Source organism: Oncorhynchus tshawytscha, linkage group LG09 (assembly GCF_018296145.1).
Source record: "Oncorhynchus tshawytscha isolate Ot180627B linkage group LG09, Otsh_v2.0, whole genome shotgun sequence".
NCBI lineage: Eukaryota > Metazoa > Chordata > Actinopteri > Salmoniformes > Salmonidae > Oncorhynchus > Oncorhynchus tshawytscha.
In genome coordinates, this window is record NC_056437.1 from 35,219,534 (window position 1) to 35,237,510 (window position 17,977).

General features: G+C 41.8%; 1 protein-coding gene across 1 annotated transcript in view; it reads right to left on the reverse strand.

Annotated features, from left to right (window-relative positions):
- Positions 1-17,977, reverse strand: part of zswim7 (zinc finger, SWIM-type containing 7) — a 26,770-nt gene continuing 8,793 nt past the window's right edge. The window contains exons 2-5 of the mRNA XM_024431749.2: positions 11,280-11,301; positions 10,691-10,793; positions 2,868-2,972; positions 1-1,360 (exon numbers count right to left, since the gene is read on the reverse strand). Of these exons, the coding sequence (XP_024287517.1) occupies positions 1,241-1,360; positions 2,868-2,972; positions 10,691-10,793; positions 11,280-11,301 (350 nt within the window). The 3' untranslated portion in view covers positions 1-1,240. The remainder of the gene's footprint in view (positions 1,361-2,867; positions 2,973-10,690; positions 10,794-11,279; positions 11,302-17,977) is intronic.

Here is a 17,977-nt window from a genome sequence, read left to right on the forward strand (position 1 = left end):
TCCAACAAATACAGTATTTCCATTGTGTTTAATTTCTTAGTTTTTCCATTTCTTCACCATACACATCAACCATCACCTCTACAACTTCAAGGGCTAAACTATAGGAGTGTGCCAAACTTCAAGTACATTCCATTGGAGACTGCACTGTACTGGTATTACTATTATTTGTTCATTCAAATGTGACCTTAGCATCAAGATAAGGGTTCAATTCCATTACAATTCAGTAAACTGAAATTCCAATTCCCCAAATGCTTCTTACTGAGAAAAATGTGGAATTGGCGTTTGTTTACTTCCGGAGTTGATTGAATTGAAATGGAATTGCCCCAACCCTGCAACATACAGTGGGTTGTAAAGCCTTCAACAAGCCTGACTTGTGAATGAAGCCTTCCTACAATTTAAGAAGAAAACCATACAAGAACAAGCTGATGTAGTTTTCCAACCTGTGCGTTTGCAAATGTGTTAGTATTGATGTCGCTAACCAGTAGCCTAAACAGTCAACTGTGGTTCAAATCAAAGTGTATTGGTTGTGTACACAGTTTTGCTGGTGTTATAGTAGGTGCAGCGAAATGCTTATGTTAGTAGCTCCAACAGTGCAGTAGAATGTCTGAACGTCAATGATGTTCAATTATTATTTCACTCAACTGACAACTAAACCAATACTGCTATTTAACATGAGAAAAATCTGTATGGTGAATTATTTTGTCAATAAAAGCTATGTATGACTTGCCTGGTTAAATAAAAAATACAAATAAAATGTTCATATTGTTACAAGTCAGACTCATATTCTTACAAGAGTTTACACAACCTACATATAACAACCATTTTCATATAAAAGGAGAGTCTTAGAATACAGTCAATGAACAGATGCATATTCTCTGGCAACAGATTAAGAACACAAACACTCACAAAAAACAGCAACATCTGTTGTCTTTTGATTTTCAGAAAGCGGAGAACCACACCAGAGTTCTAGAAGAACAGCACAATGACCTAAAAGCCATAAAAGTAATCTTCACACATGCAGACAGACTGGAGGAGACTATACAGCAGCAGTAGGCTTTGCCTTTTAAACATCTTTCCTCAGGATGTGCTGCAGTAGCTTGGTCTCAGATGGTGCTGTGTGGCTTTGAGTCTGGATCAGTGACCTGTTGGGTTGTGCTCTACGTGTCTGTGCTTTGGGTCTGTAGCTGCGGTCTGGTCTTCTACATGTAGGTCTGGATGAGTGACCTGGGGGTCTGGTGCTCTACGTGTCAGTTCTTGCTGCTCTCCCAGAAAGGATGCTGGACATCTGCTGGTCAGACAGGGCCTCCTGCTGGGACAGCCCCATGGCCTGACTGAGGTAGGCGGCCAGGATGTGCTTGCACTGCAACAGGAGGAGGAATGTTAGGGAAGTGATAGTACAATACGTGCGTGTGTGAGAGAGAAAGAGAATAAACCCTGATGAAGGCAGCTTAGTAAATCTATTGCATTGGAACCATGAGAGTATGCAGCTTTTCTTTTCTGTGTGTCACTCAGACAGAATTGAAGTTCAGGCAAGTTTGCAGAAATGCTTAAAAATTATGATTAATATACAGGTAACTGCCAAAATACTTTCTATTCCATTCACTTCAGTAAATGGGATAGAAAGTACATTGAAAGTAGGTTCTTCCACACAGGTGTGGTTCCTGAGTTAATTAAGCAATAACATCCCATCATGCTTAGGTTCATGTATAAAATGCCCAGTTGCCCATTATTTTGGCTAACCATGGCTAGAAGAAAAGATCTCAGAGACTTTGAAAGAGGGGTCTCAAAGGAGCATAGGGGGTTTAAAAGGTGTGTGTGTCAGTCTCAAGTCACCAGATATCAACCCAATTGAACACTTGTGGGAGATTCTGGAGCGGGCCTGAGACAGTGTTTTCCACCACCAACGAAACAGAATGGTGTCCCATTCCTCCAATAGAGTTCCAGACATTTGTAGAATCTGTGCCAAGGCACATTGAAGCTGTTCTGGCAGCTCATGGTGGGCCAATGCCCTGTTAAGTCACTACGTTGGCGATTCCTTTATTTTGGCAGTTACCTGTATGTATGACTTAATTTTTTTAATTTATTATTATTATTATTTTTTTTTTACTTATGATTATTACATTTATAAAAAAAATGAATAACACTTCTACAATGTCAGAATTTGTCATTCCAATGTAATAAAGGCAGGCAGAATGTATTATATTCCCAAAAATCATTGGGCAGAAATAAGCTCAGGGGGACTTCTCAGAGTAACAGTACAGTACAGTACAGTACAGTGGTGTCTCTCCTGCTGGGCTGTGGAACTAGAGCAGGGAGGCAGGGCTGTCATGGTTTGTAGACTGTCCAGGCAATAGGCTCCATGCGAAACCCCCAGTGGAGACTGTGGCACTTCCCCTGGTCTGCCCTAACTGACCCATGACGGGGTCGCAATGACGATGACAGGGTCTGCAATGCCCTTAAAACAACACAGACAGCTCTGGATGTATGTGGGAGAGAGGGGGAGTAGTGTTGTCAACCTCACTGTGAAGTATGGATAGATTCTGTATTCAGGGAAATATTCAGAGGAAGCTGAGGTTTTATGGGACTTCAGGGACTTTTTGGCTTTGTGCTCCCGAGAGTCATACGGGATGAACATGTTTAAACACTAGTGCCAGGGTCTTGCTAATAATGAACTGTTATACAGATCAACATGTGACTGCCTTCTGGGGGGGAAACCCTGAATGGTGGAATTCCACATCCTGTCTTGCTCAGTTATGCATGACTAGAACAGGCGGTTTGTGTGTGTGCAGGTTTTGTCTGATGTCTTTGTAGTTTATGGCTGTGTGCTCTATTAATGATTGAAACATGGATTATGTCTGTGTGTTCACCAGCAGGCTCTCGTTCCTCCTGAGCACAGTGTAGGCGAAGGCTGGGCAGGAGCAGTAGTGACAGGAGGTGTAGCAGGTGTACAGCAGCCCTGACCCTCCAATCACCTTCAACAAAACAAACATGGACACAGTCAAAAACAACAGGTAGCAAGTCAAAGGAAGAGCTGGCCAAAACCACAGTTGTTCCGGAGAGTGGATTAATGGAAAAAAAATGGTCACGGAAAGACTCTCTAAAACATATCACAGTGTTGTAGGAGAAGAGCGAGAATGTCTTGTCTCTAGCAAGTACTTAAACAAACCTATCAAACAATGATGTGAATTCTGTTTGTACTGACACTGCATTTGCCTGCCACAGCTTGAGTCAATTCCACACATGTTCACAACAGCTGAGGAGCACTGTAGACAGTAGAGCAGGGTGAGGAATGAGGTGAAACAAGCTCCTGACTTCATCTCATCCATCCCTGAGCTCCTCCAACACGTCCTGACACATCCCACTAACCCTGGGGCCTGTTCAGGAGGATGTTACGTTACAGAACATTAAGATAGAAATGTATGGTGTAGAACAGATATGATTGTCTGATAGATATATGGAATTGTGTCAGTTGTATTCACACTATTTTATTTCTATCCTCAATGTTCACAATATCACTGAATAAACCCCTGACATTTGGTCTGGAAAAGGGATTGTGTCGCCTATGGCCCCATGCAAACATTTAAAAAATGTATAGTTCCCTTTCTTCCTTGCATATTTCACTGATCTGACATAACAAGGATGGAGAAAGGTTGTCTTCACCTATCTAATCATTTCAGATCAGCATTCCAACCTAAGGAAGGAAGGAGAGGAAGTATGCATATTTAATGAATCCAAATGTTAAACATGTATTGGGTTTGAAAGTGGAAGACAATAATTCCATGGAGCTAGACAACTGGCTCCAAATATTGAATATAAGCTACTCCAACACCGTAGCTGTAAAGTCTGGCACTCAAGATAGGGGTAGACATACTTTGTGCCAGACTCTCAGCTTCAGCCCCATTCTGAAGATGACGCATAAGGGCATTAATTCAGAGGATTACTCAGCCTGGTCACCACAACTAATGACTCTCAACATGACAGAAACAGGCTCCATTATTCCCCAGCCCAGACAGATTCACAGCTATGTAGTCCCTCTAAATTACCTTCTCAGTGATCTACAAAATAAAACACCTCCTTTGTAGAAAAGTGACGCTTCATTGTAAATGAGTAACTCTTCAGGGAATATTACATTGAGTCGATTTTAAAAAATTGACAAAAGCAGAGTTGTGAGACTGTGAGCCTGTGAGCCACCCAGCTGAGGGTACCGGAGGGAGACTGTAACCTAGGGTGTGTACTCGTTCACTCCCCCTCAAGGATTTAAGAACATTAAATTGGCATAAGAATACCAAAATGGTAGACACTCTATCTGCACACCAACTCAATGATTTTTTAAATACACTAGTTGAGGGTGAGTGAACAAGCGCACACTTCAGGGAGAGGGGAGGAACGGAAAATTGGCTCAACATATGGCGGATTGGCCATAGAAATATAATCTATTGTATTTCTATGGGACCGGCCTAGGTCAATCTGTGATGCTGAAGCCTATAAAGCATTAGTCATTGAAAACCAGCTCACATTTGGGTCTTTTTGTCCTCTGCTTGCATTTCAGAATGTGTCTCCACTTCTGAGCTCTGGCCACAAAGCAAACTTGGTAGGCCCAACACAAAACCACACTTAAACGCTCCCTGATATTCTCCTTCCACTGTTTGGAACCTGTCTAAGCTATCCTAGCAGGGGATTCCACAGTCAGCTAGAAGCATTACATACTCTTCAATCTCAGTAAATGAAACATGACATTCAGCTCCAGCGTGGACTGGAGTTGGCTTCTCCATTTTTATGGTAGGAATGCCAGGTTCACACAGGACTACATAGAGGCAAGCCATCGTGTGCCAGAGAGCTCCAAAGTTTGGAGGGACGGCTCTGTCATCAGTTCGTCACTGCCAGATCCAGTTTCAGTTGCAGCCCGTCAGGGAAGACCATAGAGGACTGCCATGGTTTGTGGGAAGTCACGACAGGCACAGGGCTGATGATGCATCTTACTCAAGGCTTCAGACTGCATCGCAACTAGGGTTGCACATTTTGGGGATTATTCAGAGGTGGAAACTTTCCGTGGAAATTAACAGGAATATATGGGAATTAACAGAAATATATGCAAATTAATATAATTTAAAAGTAGATCTTTGCATTGGATATATTTACCATATCATATGGAGACAGAAACATAAACCTTTTACCTTATCATAAGTAGACAATTGCAAATTATTAAATCCTTCCAATATATTTATATCGCACGGTGTTTCAACACAACGGGTTGAACTTTAATTAAATGAGTTGACTCTTCACATGGGATGATTTCACTGAACAACAGAAAGGGAATATCGAATGATCCCCAATGATCCTTCTCATCTCTCAAAAACGTTTAACATACATCTGCAAAATGATTGTCTAGAAACTAAAGCTTTGGTTGTCTTCCTCTCAGGCTTCCATGTCTTCTCCCTGGACCTCCTCAATGTCCACCTCTTGAACATCCGACTCATCCCTTTCCAACCTTGTTGAGGATGGCTCGTTGTCAGGCCATCAATTTTTCAACCCTTGTATTGGTCAGCCTGTTGCGTGCTTTGGTGTGTGTGTTCCCAAACAAGGACTAGTTGCGCTCTGAGGCTGCTGATGTTGGTGGGATTTGGAGGATAATAGAGGCAACAGGGGAAAGAGCCTGCATACACAAAGTCCCTTCCACCAGGTGGCTGATGAGATATGTTGGCATGACTGCCATATTGCATCTCCATCCCAAAGCCCTTGATTGGAAGTGTACTTCGCCAGACTGCCAAGAACCTTGCCCTCATCCAGGCCAAGGATACCATAGGCCTTGTTGATCTCTGCACCAGACAGGATGCTCTTGCCAGCATACTTGGGGTCCAACATGTACACTGCGGTCTGTATGGGCTTCAGGCAGAAGTCTTCACGCTTTTTGATGTATTTCAGAACTGCAGTTTCCTCTGCTTAGAGCAACAGTGAAGTGGGCAGGGCAGTACGGATTTCTTCTCTTACATCTGCAAGCAGAGTCTGAACATCAGACAGGATGGCATTGTCTCCCTCAATCCGTGCAATGGCTGCTGCCATTGAGGAAAGTTTCCGACCCTTTGCTACCCTAATCATAACTCTGGATTATTTGTCTAGATTTGTCATAAAGGGGTGAAACAGTGTTTCCCCTATATTTATTTATAGTAGTGGTGGACCACCACTTCAAAAAAATATACTGTATATAAAATGTTTTTTAAAAATCTGGATGGTAAAACGTTTTCAGTGTAAACTTAAAAGACTCAAACCAGATATAAAGTATGTAGAAAATACAGTACCAATAAAAACATTTGGACACACCTACTCATTCAAGGGTTTTTCTTTATTTTTTAAACTATTTTCTACATTGTAGAATAATAGTGAAGACATCAAAACTATGAAATAACAAATGGAATCATGTAGTAACCAAAAAAAGTGTTAAAAAAATAATCTAAATATATTTGAGATTCTTCAAAGTAGCCACCCTTTGCCTTGATGACAACTTTGCACACTCTTGGCATTCTCTCAACCAGCTTCATGAGGTAGTCACCTGGAATGCATTTCAATTAACAGGTGTGCCTTGTTAAAAGTTAATTTGTGGAATTTCTTTCCTTCTTAATGTGTTTGAGCCAATCAGTTATGTTGTGACAAGGTAGGGGTGGTATACAGAAGATAGCCTTATTTGGTAAAAGACCAAGTCCATATTATGGCAAGAACAGCTCAAATAAGCAAAGAGAAACCACAGTCCATCCTTACTCTAAGACATGAAGGTCGTTCAATGCGGAAAATGTCAAGAACTTTGAAAGTTTCTTCATGTGCAGTCACAAAAACCATCAAGCGTAATGATGAAACTGGCTCTCATGAGGACTGCCACAGGAAAGGAAGACCCAGAGTTACCTCTGCTGCAGAGGATACGTTCATTAGAGTTACCAGCCTCAGAAATTGCAGCCAAAATTAATGCTTCACAGAGCACAGATAAATGCTTCACACACTTTCCTCATGTCTGCAAATTTATTACAAATAAAATATCACATTTACATGAGTATTCAGACCCTTTATTCAATACTTTGTTGAAGCACATTTGGCAGTGATTGATTGATTACAGCCTTGAGTCTTTTTGGGTATGACTCTACAAGATTGGCACTTTCTCACATTCTTCTCTGAAGATCCTCTCAAGCTCTGTCAGGTTGGATGGGGATCGACACTGCACAACCAGAGATGTTCAATCGGACTCAAGTCGGTGCTCTGGCTGGACCACTCAAGGACATTCAGAGACTTGTCCTGAGGCCACTCCTGCGTTGACTTAGCTGTGTGCTTAGGGCCGTTGTCCTGTTGGAAGGTGAACCTTTGCCCCAGAGGTCTTGAGCACTCTGGAGCAGGTTTTCATCAAGGATCTTTGCTCTGTTCATCTTTCCCTCGATCCTGACTAGTCTCCCAGAACCTGCCACTAAAAAATATCCCCACAGCATGATGCTGCCACCACCATGCTTCATCATAGGGATGGTGCCAGGTTTCCTCCAGACGTGACGCTTGGCATTCAGGCCAAAGAGTTCAATCTTGGTTTCATCGGACCAGAGAATCTTTTTTCTCATGGTCTGAGAGTCCTTTAGGTGACTTCTGGCAAACTCCAAGTGGGCTGTCATGTGCCTTTTACTGAGGAGTGGCTTCCATCTGGCCACTCTAACCATATAGGCCTGATTGGTGGAGTGCTGTAGAGATGGTTGTCCTTCTGGAAGGTTCTCCCATCTCCACAGAGGAACTCTAGAGTTCTGTCAGAGTAACCATTCGGTTCTTGGTCACCTCCCTGACCAACATCCTTCACCCACGATTGCTCAGTTTGGAAGGGTGGCTAGCACTAGCAAGAGTCTTGGTGGTTCCAAACTTCTTCCATTTAAGAATGATGGTGGCCACTGTGTTCTTTGGGACTTTCAGTGCTGCAGAAATGTTTTGGTACCCTTTCCCAGATCTGTGCCTCGACACAATCCTGTCTCGGAGCTCTACGGACAATTCCTTCAACCTCATGGATTGGTTTTTGCTCTGACATGTACTGTCAACTGTGGGACCTTATATAGACAGGTGTGTGCCTTTCCAAATCACGTCCAATCAATTAAATTTACCATAGGTGGACTTCAATCAAGTTGTAGAAACATCTCAATGATGATCAATGGAAACAGGATGCACTTGAACTCAATTTCGAGTCTCATAGCAAAGGGTTTGAATACTAATGTAAATAAGGTATTTCTGTTTTTATTTTTGATACATTTGCAACATTTTCTAAAAATGAATGGGGTATTGTCTGTAGATTGAGAAGGGGAAAAAAGTATTTAATCAATTTTTGAATAACGCTAAAGTGTAACAAAATGTGGAAAAAGTAAAGGGGTCTGAATACTTTCCGAACGCACTGTATATTGCTATTCTGCCTTAAACTTTACCCTGGTCTGATTCTCTGTGCCCTGTCACAACAGACTGAACGAACCCCATATTCTCATGGAAAAGGTCACCTGAATGTATGATTGAGTCAATGTGGCAAACAGACAGTATCAACCTATGAGCACCCTCTTAGAAAAAATGGTTCCAAAACAGTTATTTGGCTGTCCCCATAGGAGAACAACTGTTTTTGGTTCTAGGTAGAACCCTTTTGGTTTCTATGTAGAACCCTCTGTGTAAATGGTTCTACATAGTACTCAGAAGGGTTCTCCTATGGGGACAGCCAAAGAACCATTTTTCGATTATAGAAAAGAGTGCAGGGAAAGGCCAGTGTATTCATTAGTATCACACCAGACACAATAACAAAACAATGACATGTACAACAGGTCCCAGACTGGCTCTTTTCCCCAACCCAGAGCTAAAAGTAGACCTACTTCCAGAAAAAGGGGGTATAAACTAAGCTCTTCAGACTGAGTTTATTTGATGTTACTGCAAGTCAAGCCTCTTCTCAGAAGTGACGTCCAACTGGCTGTGTCATGGTTCTGGTCAGTAAAAACCTGACGTTTTAAGTTTCTCTGACATCATAAAAGCTTTGAGCTGCTGGATACAAATAGAGGCGTGGGTTGGTGGGATCAGTGCCCAGACGCCTACACAATGTTGCAGAGTGAGTTACCCCAAATCAAGGATCATCAACTTTTCTTGAGCAGACGGTCAGGGGGCTGGAACATAATTACAAATAATTTGCAAATTGACCGCAAGAAGCCCAGAAACACACACTTTCTTTATAAAACAATATACACTTAGCCCTAGTTTAATTTGGAGTGTTGTCAAATGGAAGAAAAATAGGATGCAGGTGCCATGGCAATCCTCCAACACGAGCATTGTGACACTTGGGCAGTTGCCTCAGATTCCATTGTTGGATTTCCCATTACAATTGACATGCTGACTGAAATCCCCTGTAGATCAATAAAGTTAAATTCAATTCAGGGAAGAACACAATAATTCCTCCTGGCTAAGACCTCAGGGGAGGAGAAACAAATAGTCCTCGACTACTGAATCAAAGTAAATCTTTACTCTCAACTTCCCAAATATAGTCTACCCTCCCTCCCTGAGCCAAAACAAGGCAACTTAACCTGGTCTGGTTCAAGTTATCCCAATCACACTTACTGTACGGATATGTCCCAATACTTCTGAATGAACTATTTTTCTCTGCAGACAGACAGTTCCAGGGATGGATAGAAAACAATAGCTAGGTGACAATTGCACTCAAATCACGATCTCCTTAAAGATTAGTGGTCAAAAAGTAAAAGACAAGAGGAGAGAAAGTAATCTAAGAGGAACGACATAACTAGCTAGTATATCTTGATTTTGGGGGTTTATGTTTTTATATAACAATAAAGCCACGGAAATGAGTTACTCCAGAAATATGGGAAGATAGCACAGCTATCTAAATCTTACTCAGACATCTCCTCAGAACACCCACTCACAGCAAATAAAACTGTCACAGTGTCAAAGGGCCCCATTCGACACTTGTATATTTAAAGAGTAAATAGTATTGCAAATGGCGCAACCACACTACATGAATATGGGAAGAGTGTGATATTGGAAGACTTATCTACTTGTTACTGCATAGGCTTTCCAACACTGTTTTTTCACTCACAGATGTTTTAGGAGAAAACGTAATAACTTTCTATGGAAATGTAGAACTGAATTTGTGCCCGGAACCACATCATATTATAGCCTAAACATTTCCAATAAACACCACCTAATTTCACCACAGAAGTCACCAAAAACTTGAGAAGGAGAAAAAAACAATTAAGGAATTTATTCCAAAGAAACAGAAACCACTGTCTGTATTTAGCCTCGTTGTGTTTTTTCTGTCCCATTTCATAAAAGCTGTCAAAGGCGTTTACAGGAAACTTGGGTCACTGGACAGGCCCTGCTATGACGCAAGAGGACATGGCCTACAGGGACTCTGGGACTGGTAGGGAATGGCTATGGATTAGGTGGTTTTCTATGAGTACAACAGTAATTAATCCGTCCTTATGGGAGGTTCTGGCATTGATGTCAAGTGTTGGGAAGATAATAGCTTCTCATTAGCGTCTCTATAGTATACAAAGAGGGTCAAAATGCTTAAGACTTAGCTGTACATTTTCCTTTCATCGCTCTTTTGTGTGAATCATGGTCGATTGATTACCAAATGTTTCACTAGGTGGTTTATTGGGAAAGTGAGTACTCTAGTACAAAGTGGGTAGCAGATGTTCACCTGATATGCTCTCCGTCCACTGGGGGATGAGACACAGGTGACAGAGCGCTGGTCCACCAGGTCCAAGGCCTGGAGGGCACAGGAGCCAAACACAAACCTCAGCCTGGGAGAGAGACAGGGATAGGGGACAGGCATGGAGAGAGACCCATATTAAGGCTAGCCCTCAACTTAATGTAAAAGTGCTTTTAAATTGAGATATAATGCATATAAACAACAACGCAGCAATGCATATAAACAAACACCTGAGAGACAGAGCGACTGAGACATTAAGCCTGATAGCATCATTCCTAACACACTCAGCCAATTAGCCAGTGAAAAGCAGGTAACGAAGGAATGAAGAGGTCCTATACTATGAAAATCACCCTTCAAGAATAACATCATACAGGACAGGATGTGGCACAGCCACAGCACCCACTACATCTGGAAATTCTCACCCACCAACCAAGAGGGGAGGGCCCTGCTGTCTGGGTGACGGCATCTCCATCCCACTGTGGAAAGCACATGCCATAAAAGGCCACTCCCTCTCCCACCTCACTGGTTTCCCCAATAAAGCAAATAATCCCCAGGTAAAGATAAAGGTAATACTCACGCAATAAGCAGGTCATCAGGAACTGCAAAGAAAACACAAAAAAAAAGTGATGGGGTTAGAATAATTTCCTCATTCGTTTTTAAATAGGCTTTAATCTAGAATTTATTGGTAAATAATTCCTCAGAGACATAGCTGAATGAAAAATGAATTTGCAATTTCCTTTCCTTAGTTCTCATGAAGACAGTAAAGGATGAGTACTGTAGTAAGGGAGGAGTTGGCTGGCTGGGCTTCTGGAGAAAATAAGGGCTTGACCTCGTTGAAGAAGCGTGTAGCTACTGCAGTTTGCAATATGGTTTTGGAAACATAAGGAACGAGGAATAATAATAAATCATTTTCAGAAAACTAAAAGGTTAAATTACTACACACCTTTATAGGGTCAGGGTTAGTGTTTCCACACTGCCATATCTCCATGTTACAGCACTTTTTTACAGAAGACATTTGGCCACCTGTGCTAAATAGCTATCTAGCGTGCCCCGAACCTGTGTGTTTGTGTAACTGGGGAGGAAGTGTAGTTCATCAACTGGAGGCTCACACAGACTATGGCTCTGTGTAAAACTGCTACAGTTTATCTATTTTATTTTAAATATTCTTTCTCGCTGATATGAACGATAAGGGGAAAATCAGCATACGTTTCGATAAACCATTTCGCAAGCGATGATTATTTAAGTTTCTAAACGTTAAAACACAGCGTCGGAATTGTAGTTTACAAGCAGCCAATCGTGGGCGAAGCTAACCACTGAAAACCCTATGGATAAGAAGCAGTGGTGCCGTTTAATATATTTTGTTTCTGAGCATGGCCTTTTCTATTACAGCATATTGGATGACTGTCATTCATATTCCATTCACCCAGCTCAATGTAACATCAATAGATTTAGGATACTCACATTTTCCCTATACCCATCATGTGGTTGCTACAACCTCGCCTATGAATAAAAGTTTACAACGTAGGTGCACAGGTCGAGAGAATTTTGAATAATCAAAGTGACAGACACATTAAAAATGTTTTTACCTTTTTTTAATACAGGTTTTTGTCATTGAGATTAAATCTATTTTTCAAGAGAGACCTGGTCCAACAGCAGCAGGGGGAACAAAGTTTCAGACAAAATAACTTACATACACTAACACAACATTGAACAAAACTATAGACACACATACAGTACAACAATTACATATTATGTAAATAAACACAAATGGCATAACTGAAAAACAGCTGTCCTAAAGACAATTACACATCTATGATATTTACATTGACCGAGTGTTTAAACTCCACCAATGTGACTAGATCATCACATTTTTTAATGTTCAGGAGAGAATTCCAGGACCACAGAGCTGAGTAACTAAAACTATTTGGACCATGACCTAATTTTTGGTAGGCGGGGGTCTAGATCATCAGGCCTAGGGGATTTCTTTCTATCAATATCTTTCAGGGCTTCAAGCACTTCTGAAACAGAGAAGGATAAGAAGGAGAACCTGACGAAGGAGTACACAGGGGTGTCAGGTAAATTGACAGGGGGCTCATTTATACCTTTAACCTTTTCAAATAAACTGCCTGCATCAAGAAAATGCTGATGTAAGGCTTTCAGAATAGAGCTTCTCTAATTTACAATCTGTGTGTCTATCAATAGTTGTTTGTGTATCTTTTTTGCACTCCAAACCATTCACTACTTGCCAAAATTCAGAAGGATTATTTAAATCCTATCCAAAGTAGATTTAAGGTAGTGGTCTGCTTTCAGTTTTCGGGACATAGCCACACCCAGATTTCGAAGATGTTTATAAGCCTTCCAATCATCCACCAAACCAGACCATCTTGCTTTAGCCCACATAGTATTCAGTTCCCTTATGATTTTAGTAAGTTCCTCAGTAAACCAAGCGTTCTCTCTGCCCTTAATCCTGAATTTTTAAAAAGGGGCATGCCTATTGCATACACCCTGTAATGCATTGTGGAAGTAAGAAAAGGCTAATTCAACATCTGGGGTTAATTCTATTCTATTCCATTCAATGCTAAATACATATTTTCGTAATGACACGTGAGATTGCTTAGATATTTTACCATCTCTCACACAGGCAATAGCAAAGTGATCACTTACAGTGGGACAAAAAAGTATTTAGTCAGCCACCAATTGTGCAAGTTCTCCCACTTAAAAAGATGAGAGAGGCCTGTATTTTTTTAATCATAGGTACACTTCAACTATGACAGACAAAATTAGGGAAAAAAATCCAGAAAAATCACATTGTAGGATTTTTTATGAATCTATTTGCAAATTATGGTGGAAAATAAGTATTTGGTCAATAACAAAAGTGTATCTCAATACGTTGTTATATACCCTTTGTTGGCAATGACAGAGGTCAAACGTTTTCTGTAAGTCTTCACGAGGTTTTTACACACTGCTGCTGGTATTTTGGCCCATTCCTCCATGCAGATCTCCTCTAGAGCAGTGATGTTTTGGGGCTGTTGCTGGGCAACACGGACTTTCAACTCCCTCCAAAGATTTTCTATGGGGTTGAGATCTGGAGACTGGCTAGGCCACTCCAGGACCTTGAAATGCTTCTTACGAAGCCACTCCTTCATGCCCGGGCGGTGTGTTTGGGATCATTGTCATGCTGAAAGACCCAGCCACGTTTCATCTTCAATGCCCTTGCTGATGGAAGGAGTGTTTCACTCAAAATCCCATGATACATGGCCCCATTCATTCTTTCCTTTACACGGATCAGTCGTCCTGGTCCCTTTGCAGAAAAACAGCCCCAAAGCATGATGTTTCCACCCCCATGCTTCATAGTAGGTATGGTGTTCTTTGGATGCAACTCAGCATTCTTTGTCCTCCAAACACGACGAGTTGAGTTTTTACCAAAAAGTTATATTTTGGTTTCATCTGACCATATGACATTCTCCCAATCTTCTTCTGGATCATCCAAATGCTCTCTAGCAAACTTCAGACGGGCCTGGACATGTACTGGCTTAAGCAGGGGGACACGTCTGGCACTGCAGGATTTGAGTCCCTGGTGGCGTAGTGTGTTATTGATGGTAGGCTTTGTTACTTTGGTCCCAGCTCTCTGCAGGTCATTCACTAGGTCCCCCCGTGTGGTTCTGGGATTTTTGCTCACCGTTCTTGTGATCATTTTGTTTCTGGTGTCCTTTGACAGCTCTTTGGTCTTGGCCATAGTGGAGTTTGGAGTGTGACTGCTTGAGGTTGTGGACAGGTGTCTTTTATACTGATAAGTTCAAACAGGTGCCATTAATACAGGTAATGGGTGGAGGACAGAGGAGCCTCTTAAAGAAGAAGTTACAGGTCTGTGAGAGCCAGAAATCTTGCTTGTTTGTAGGGGACCAAATACTTATTTTCCACCATCATTTGCAAATAAATGCATTAAAAATCCTACAATGTGATTTTCTGGATTTTTTGTTCTACTTTTGTCTGTCATAGTTGAAGTGTACCTATGAGGAAAATTACAGGCCTCTCATCTTTTTAAGTGGGAGAACTTGCACAATTGGTGGCTGACTAAATACTTTTTTGCCCCACTGTATGTAATTTGCAAAAATAGCAGAAGCATTAAATCGATGAGGAGTATTGGTTAAGACCAAATCAATCAAAGAGGATTTCACAGAGGATACTATATATTCAATTTAGTTACACTGTTGTCAATCTGAGTGAGATTATAGGTATTGCATAGAATTTTGAGTTGATCAAAACTAGATGATAACCAATCCTGACTCAGATCACCCATCAAGACAAACTCTTGCACACTCTTGTCTGTATCTAGCTGATCCAGGGTGTAATCATTAGTCCAACAGTTGGACAAATTTTTTATTGGACAAAATTCAGGTATGTTTATCCCCATGTCATTCCATTTGAATCCGTTTAAGAAACGTTTTTCAACAGAATACACCCCTGATCACACGCAAACACAATTTACTTTCCTAGCAGCCACATACAAACAGCATGATCCCTTTGATCGTTGCATAATTCCTTCTCACATCTATGCACTCTCTTCTTCTCACCTTTTCACTTTGCTTGTGGACTTAAGTGCACAACACATCAGCTGTCTGTGACCATGTGAAAAAAACTTTGCAAGCCAAACCTTAATATAATAACCGCAACACACAGCCTACATCATTGTCATATTATTAACATCATAGTCAACATAGCTAATAGAACTAATGTGTTACTAAACCCACTACAATCATGCAGTACTGTGTACAGTCAGCAGCAAGCAGTTTAGCAGTTACACCGGCGGGCTCCGGTGGCAATAAATAAATCAAATAAAAACGTACCTTGACTTGAATGTGTTCCAGGGTTGTATAGCCATAGCCAGCTAGCTAACATAGCATCCCTCTCTGTTTGAGCTTGGTGTTTCAGTAGGCTAAACTAACTAGGTGCAGTCACTAGCTAAGTAAGTGAAAGTTTTTTTAAAAATACAATGAAATATAGCTCTTGCATCTCTTTGATTTTTGAAAAAATGATTTTGTTAAAAACTGTTCAACTATTGTCTTTCTCTCTCTTTGAGTAAACTACTCACCACCTGTTATGCACCGCAGTGCTAGCTAGCTGTAGCTTATGGTTTCAGTACAAGATTCATTCTCTGATCCTTTGATTGGGTGGACAATGTCAGTTCATGCTGCAAGAGCTCTGATAGGTTGGAGGATGTACTCCGGAAGTTGTCATAATTACTGTGTCTATGGAAGGGGGTGTGAACCACGAGCCTCCTAGGTTTTGTATTGAAGTCAATGTTCCCAGAGGAGGACAGAAGCTAACTGTCCTTCGGCTACACCATGGCACTACCATACAGAGTGCTGTTGAGGCTACTGAAGACCTTCATTGCAAAACAGTGTGTTTAAATAAATTATTTGGTGACGTGAACATATTTAGCATAGTTTATCTAAAAATAATAACTTTAATAATACTACATACTTAATGAGTATATAGTTCATTTTAGTATACTGTAAACAAATAGTATCCTTTCAGTTGAGCATACTTGCGCCTTTCTCCCGGAAGTTGATGCTGTTGTATGCAACCTCTTTGCTAGCTTGTTAGCATAACAAATTACTAGCTAGACTTCGGGTGTGTTTGTAAATTCAATCTGGAGTGCTAGAGTGTGCTCTAGGCGTTCGTAAATTCAGGGCATTGTCAGATTGTCCGTTTGTATATTCGGAGCGTTTAGAGCGCACACTGGACGCTCTGGTCGAGGAGTAGGGTTAATCCGAGCGTTCTGACCTCACAACGGCATTCAAGCACTAAGCTAACTTGCTAGCTACTTCTAGACACAAATGAGAGAACACCTCACTCTGACTATTTTACTCATCCTAGCAGAGCTGGTTAGGCAGTTTTCATGTTATCCAGAGCGTTGGTGACTAACTGTGCTGCTGGCAACAATTTAATTATGCTTTTTAGCCGACTTTTACTGACAATGGCCACATTCAACGGGTGTTGAGCGTTAGTAAATGCACTGGTTATTCTGTGCCCTGCCTGGCACAGTCAGACGAGAGGGCTCTGAAATTCATCTAGATAGCCAGACAAATTTGCAAATGCACCTGAACGACTATACTGTTTGAATGTTAAATGACGAGACAGAGGCATTGATGCGAGTAACCAGTCTTGTTCAGTACATCACAACACATCCGGGTATCTCAAGCACCCCGGTAAAACACAAGAGTTGCAGTAATGAACATTTACCAACAGATGGCATCACTGTGCCATCTTACACCCATAACATCTTCCATTTAATAAAATAGGACAGGAGGTGTCAATTCACTAACAAAACAAACCTAGTAACAATTTCCAACATGAACAGTTTAGTATTTATTTTATTTTTTTCTCAGGTAACAACAACACATTTGGATATTCTCTTCACTTTTATCTCTGTCAACAATCCCTGATGGGAAACCTACAGATTAAGTCTTTTTGGTGGCTGGGACAGACGCCCGCATCGTGAAAAGACAGGGGGCTTGTCTGCGAGGACTGCGGATTCCCGCACAGGCGTGTCACCTGAATGTCTAAGGGGAGAATTGATGGGCGAGGGAACGGCCGACCTGTGATCCCCTGGCTCTTCGCCCAGTGCCTTAGGCCCCATGTGACTTGCTGGGGTTCTGTCTTTTGTCATGCGACCCCTTTGGCCATCAGGGTTCTGAGTAGGTGCTGGCTCAGCAATCCGAAGGTCAACCCTGTTACGACGGTACAGTGATCCATTCACTTCGACCAAGTAGGAGCGTGGTGCCACTTTCTGTACACAGGATCCGAGTCTCCAGAGGCCTGTCCGGTCCCCTGGTAGTGGCTTCATTCGCACCGTTTCACCCACCCTGAGCTCAGGTAAGTCTTTTGCTGATTTGTCGTAGATGAACTTGGAGACCTGTCTTCTGTGACGTAGCTTCACCAGCACGTCTGTCACCACACATGGCTCCAGGAGAGTGCTGGCTACTGGCAGAGCTGCTTTTAAGCACTGTGTCATGAGGCGCTGTGCCGGGCTGCTATCCATGCCTTCTGTCAGGGTATTGCGCCACTGCAGGATTGCTTTCCAGGCATCTTTGCGATTTTTACTGCGGACTCCGCCTTCCCATTAGCTTTTGGGTGTCGTGGTGATGAAGTCACGTGCTCGAATTCCCATCCTGCAGCAAATTTTCGGAACTCAACTCCGGAGAATTGGGGTCCATTGTCTGAAATTACCCTATCTGGCTGGCCATAGCGGGCAAACTGAGCCTTGCAGCG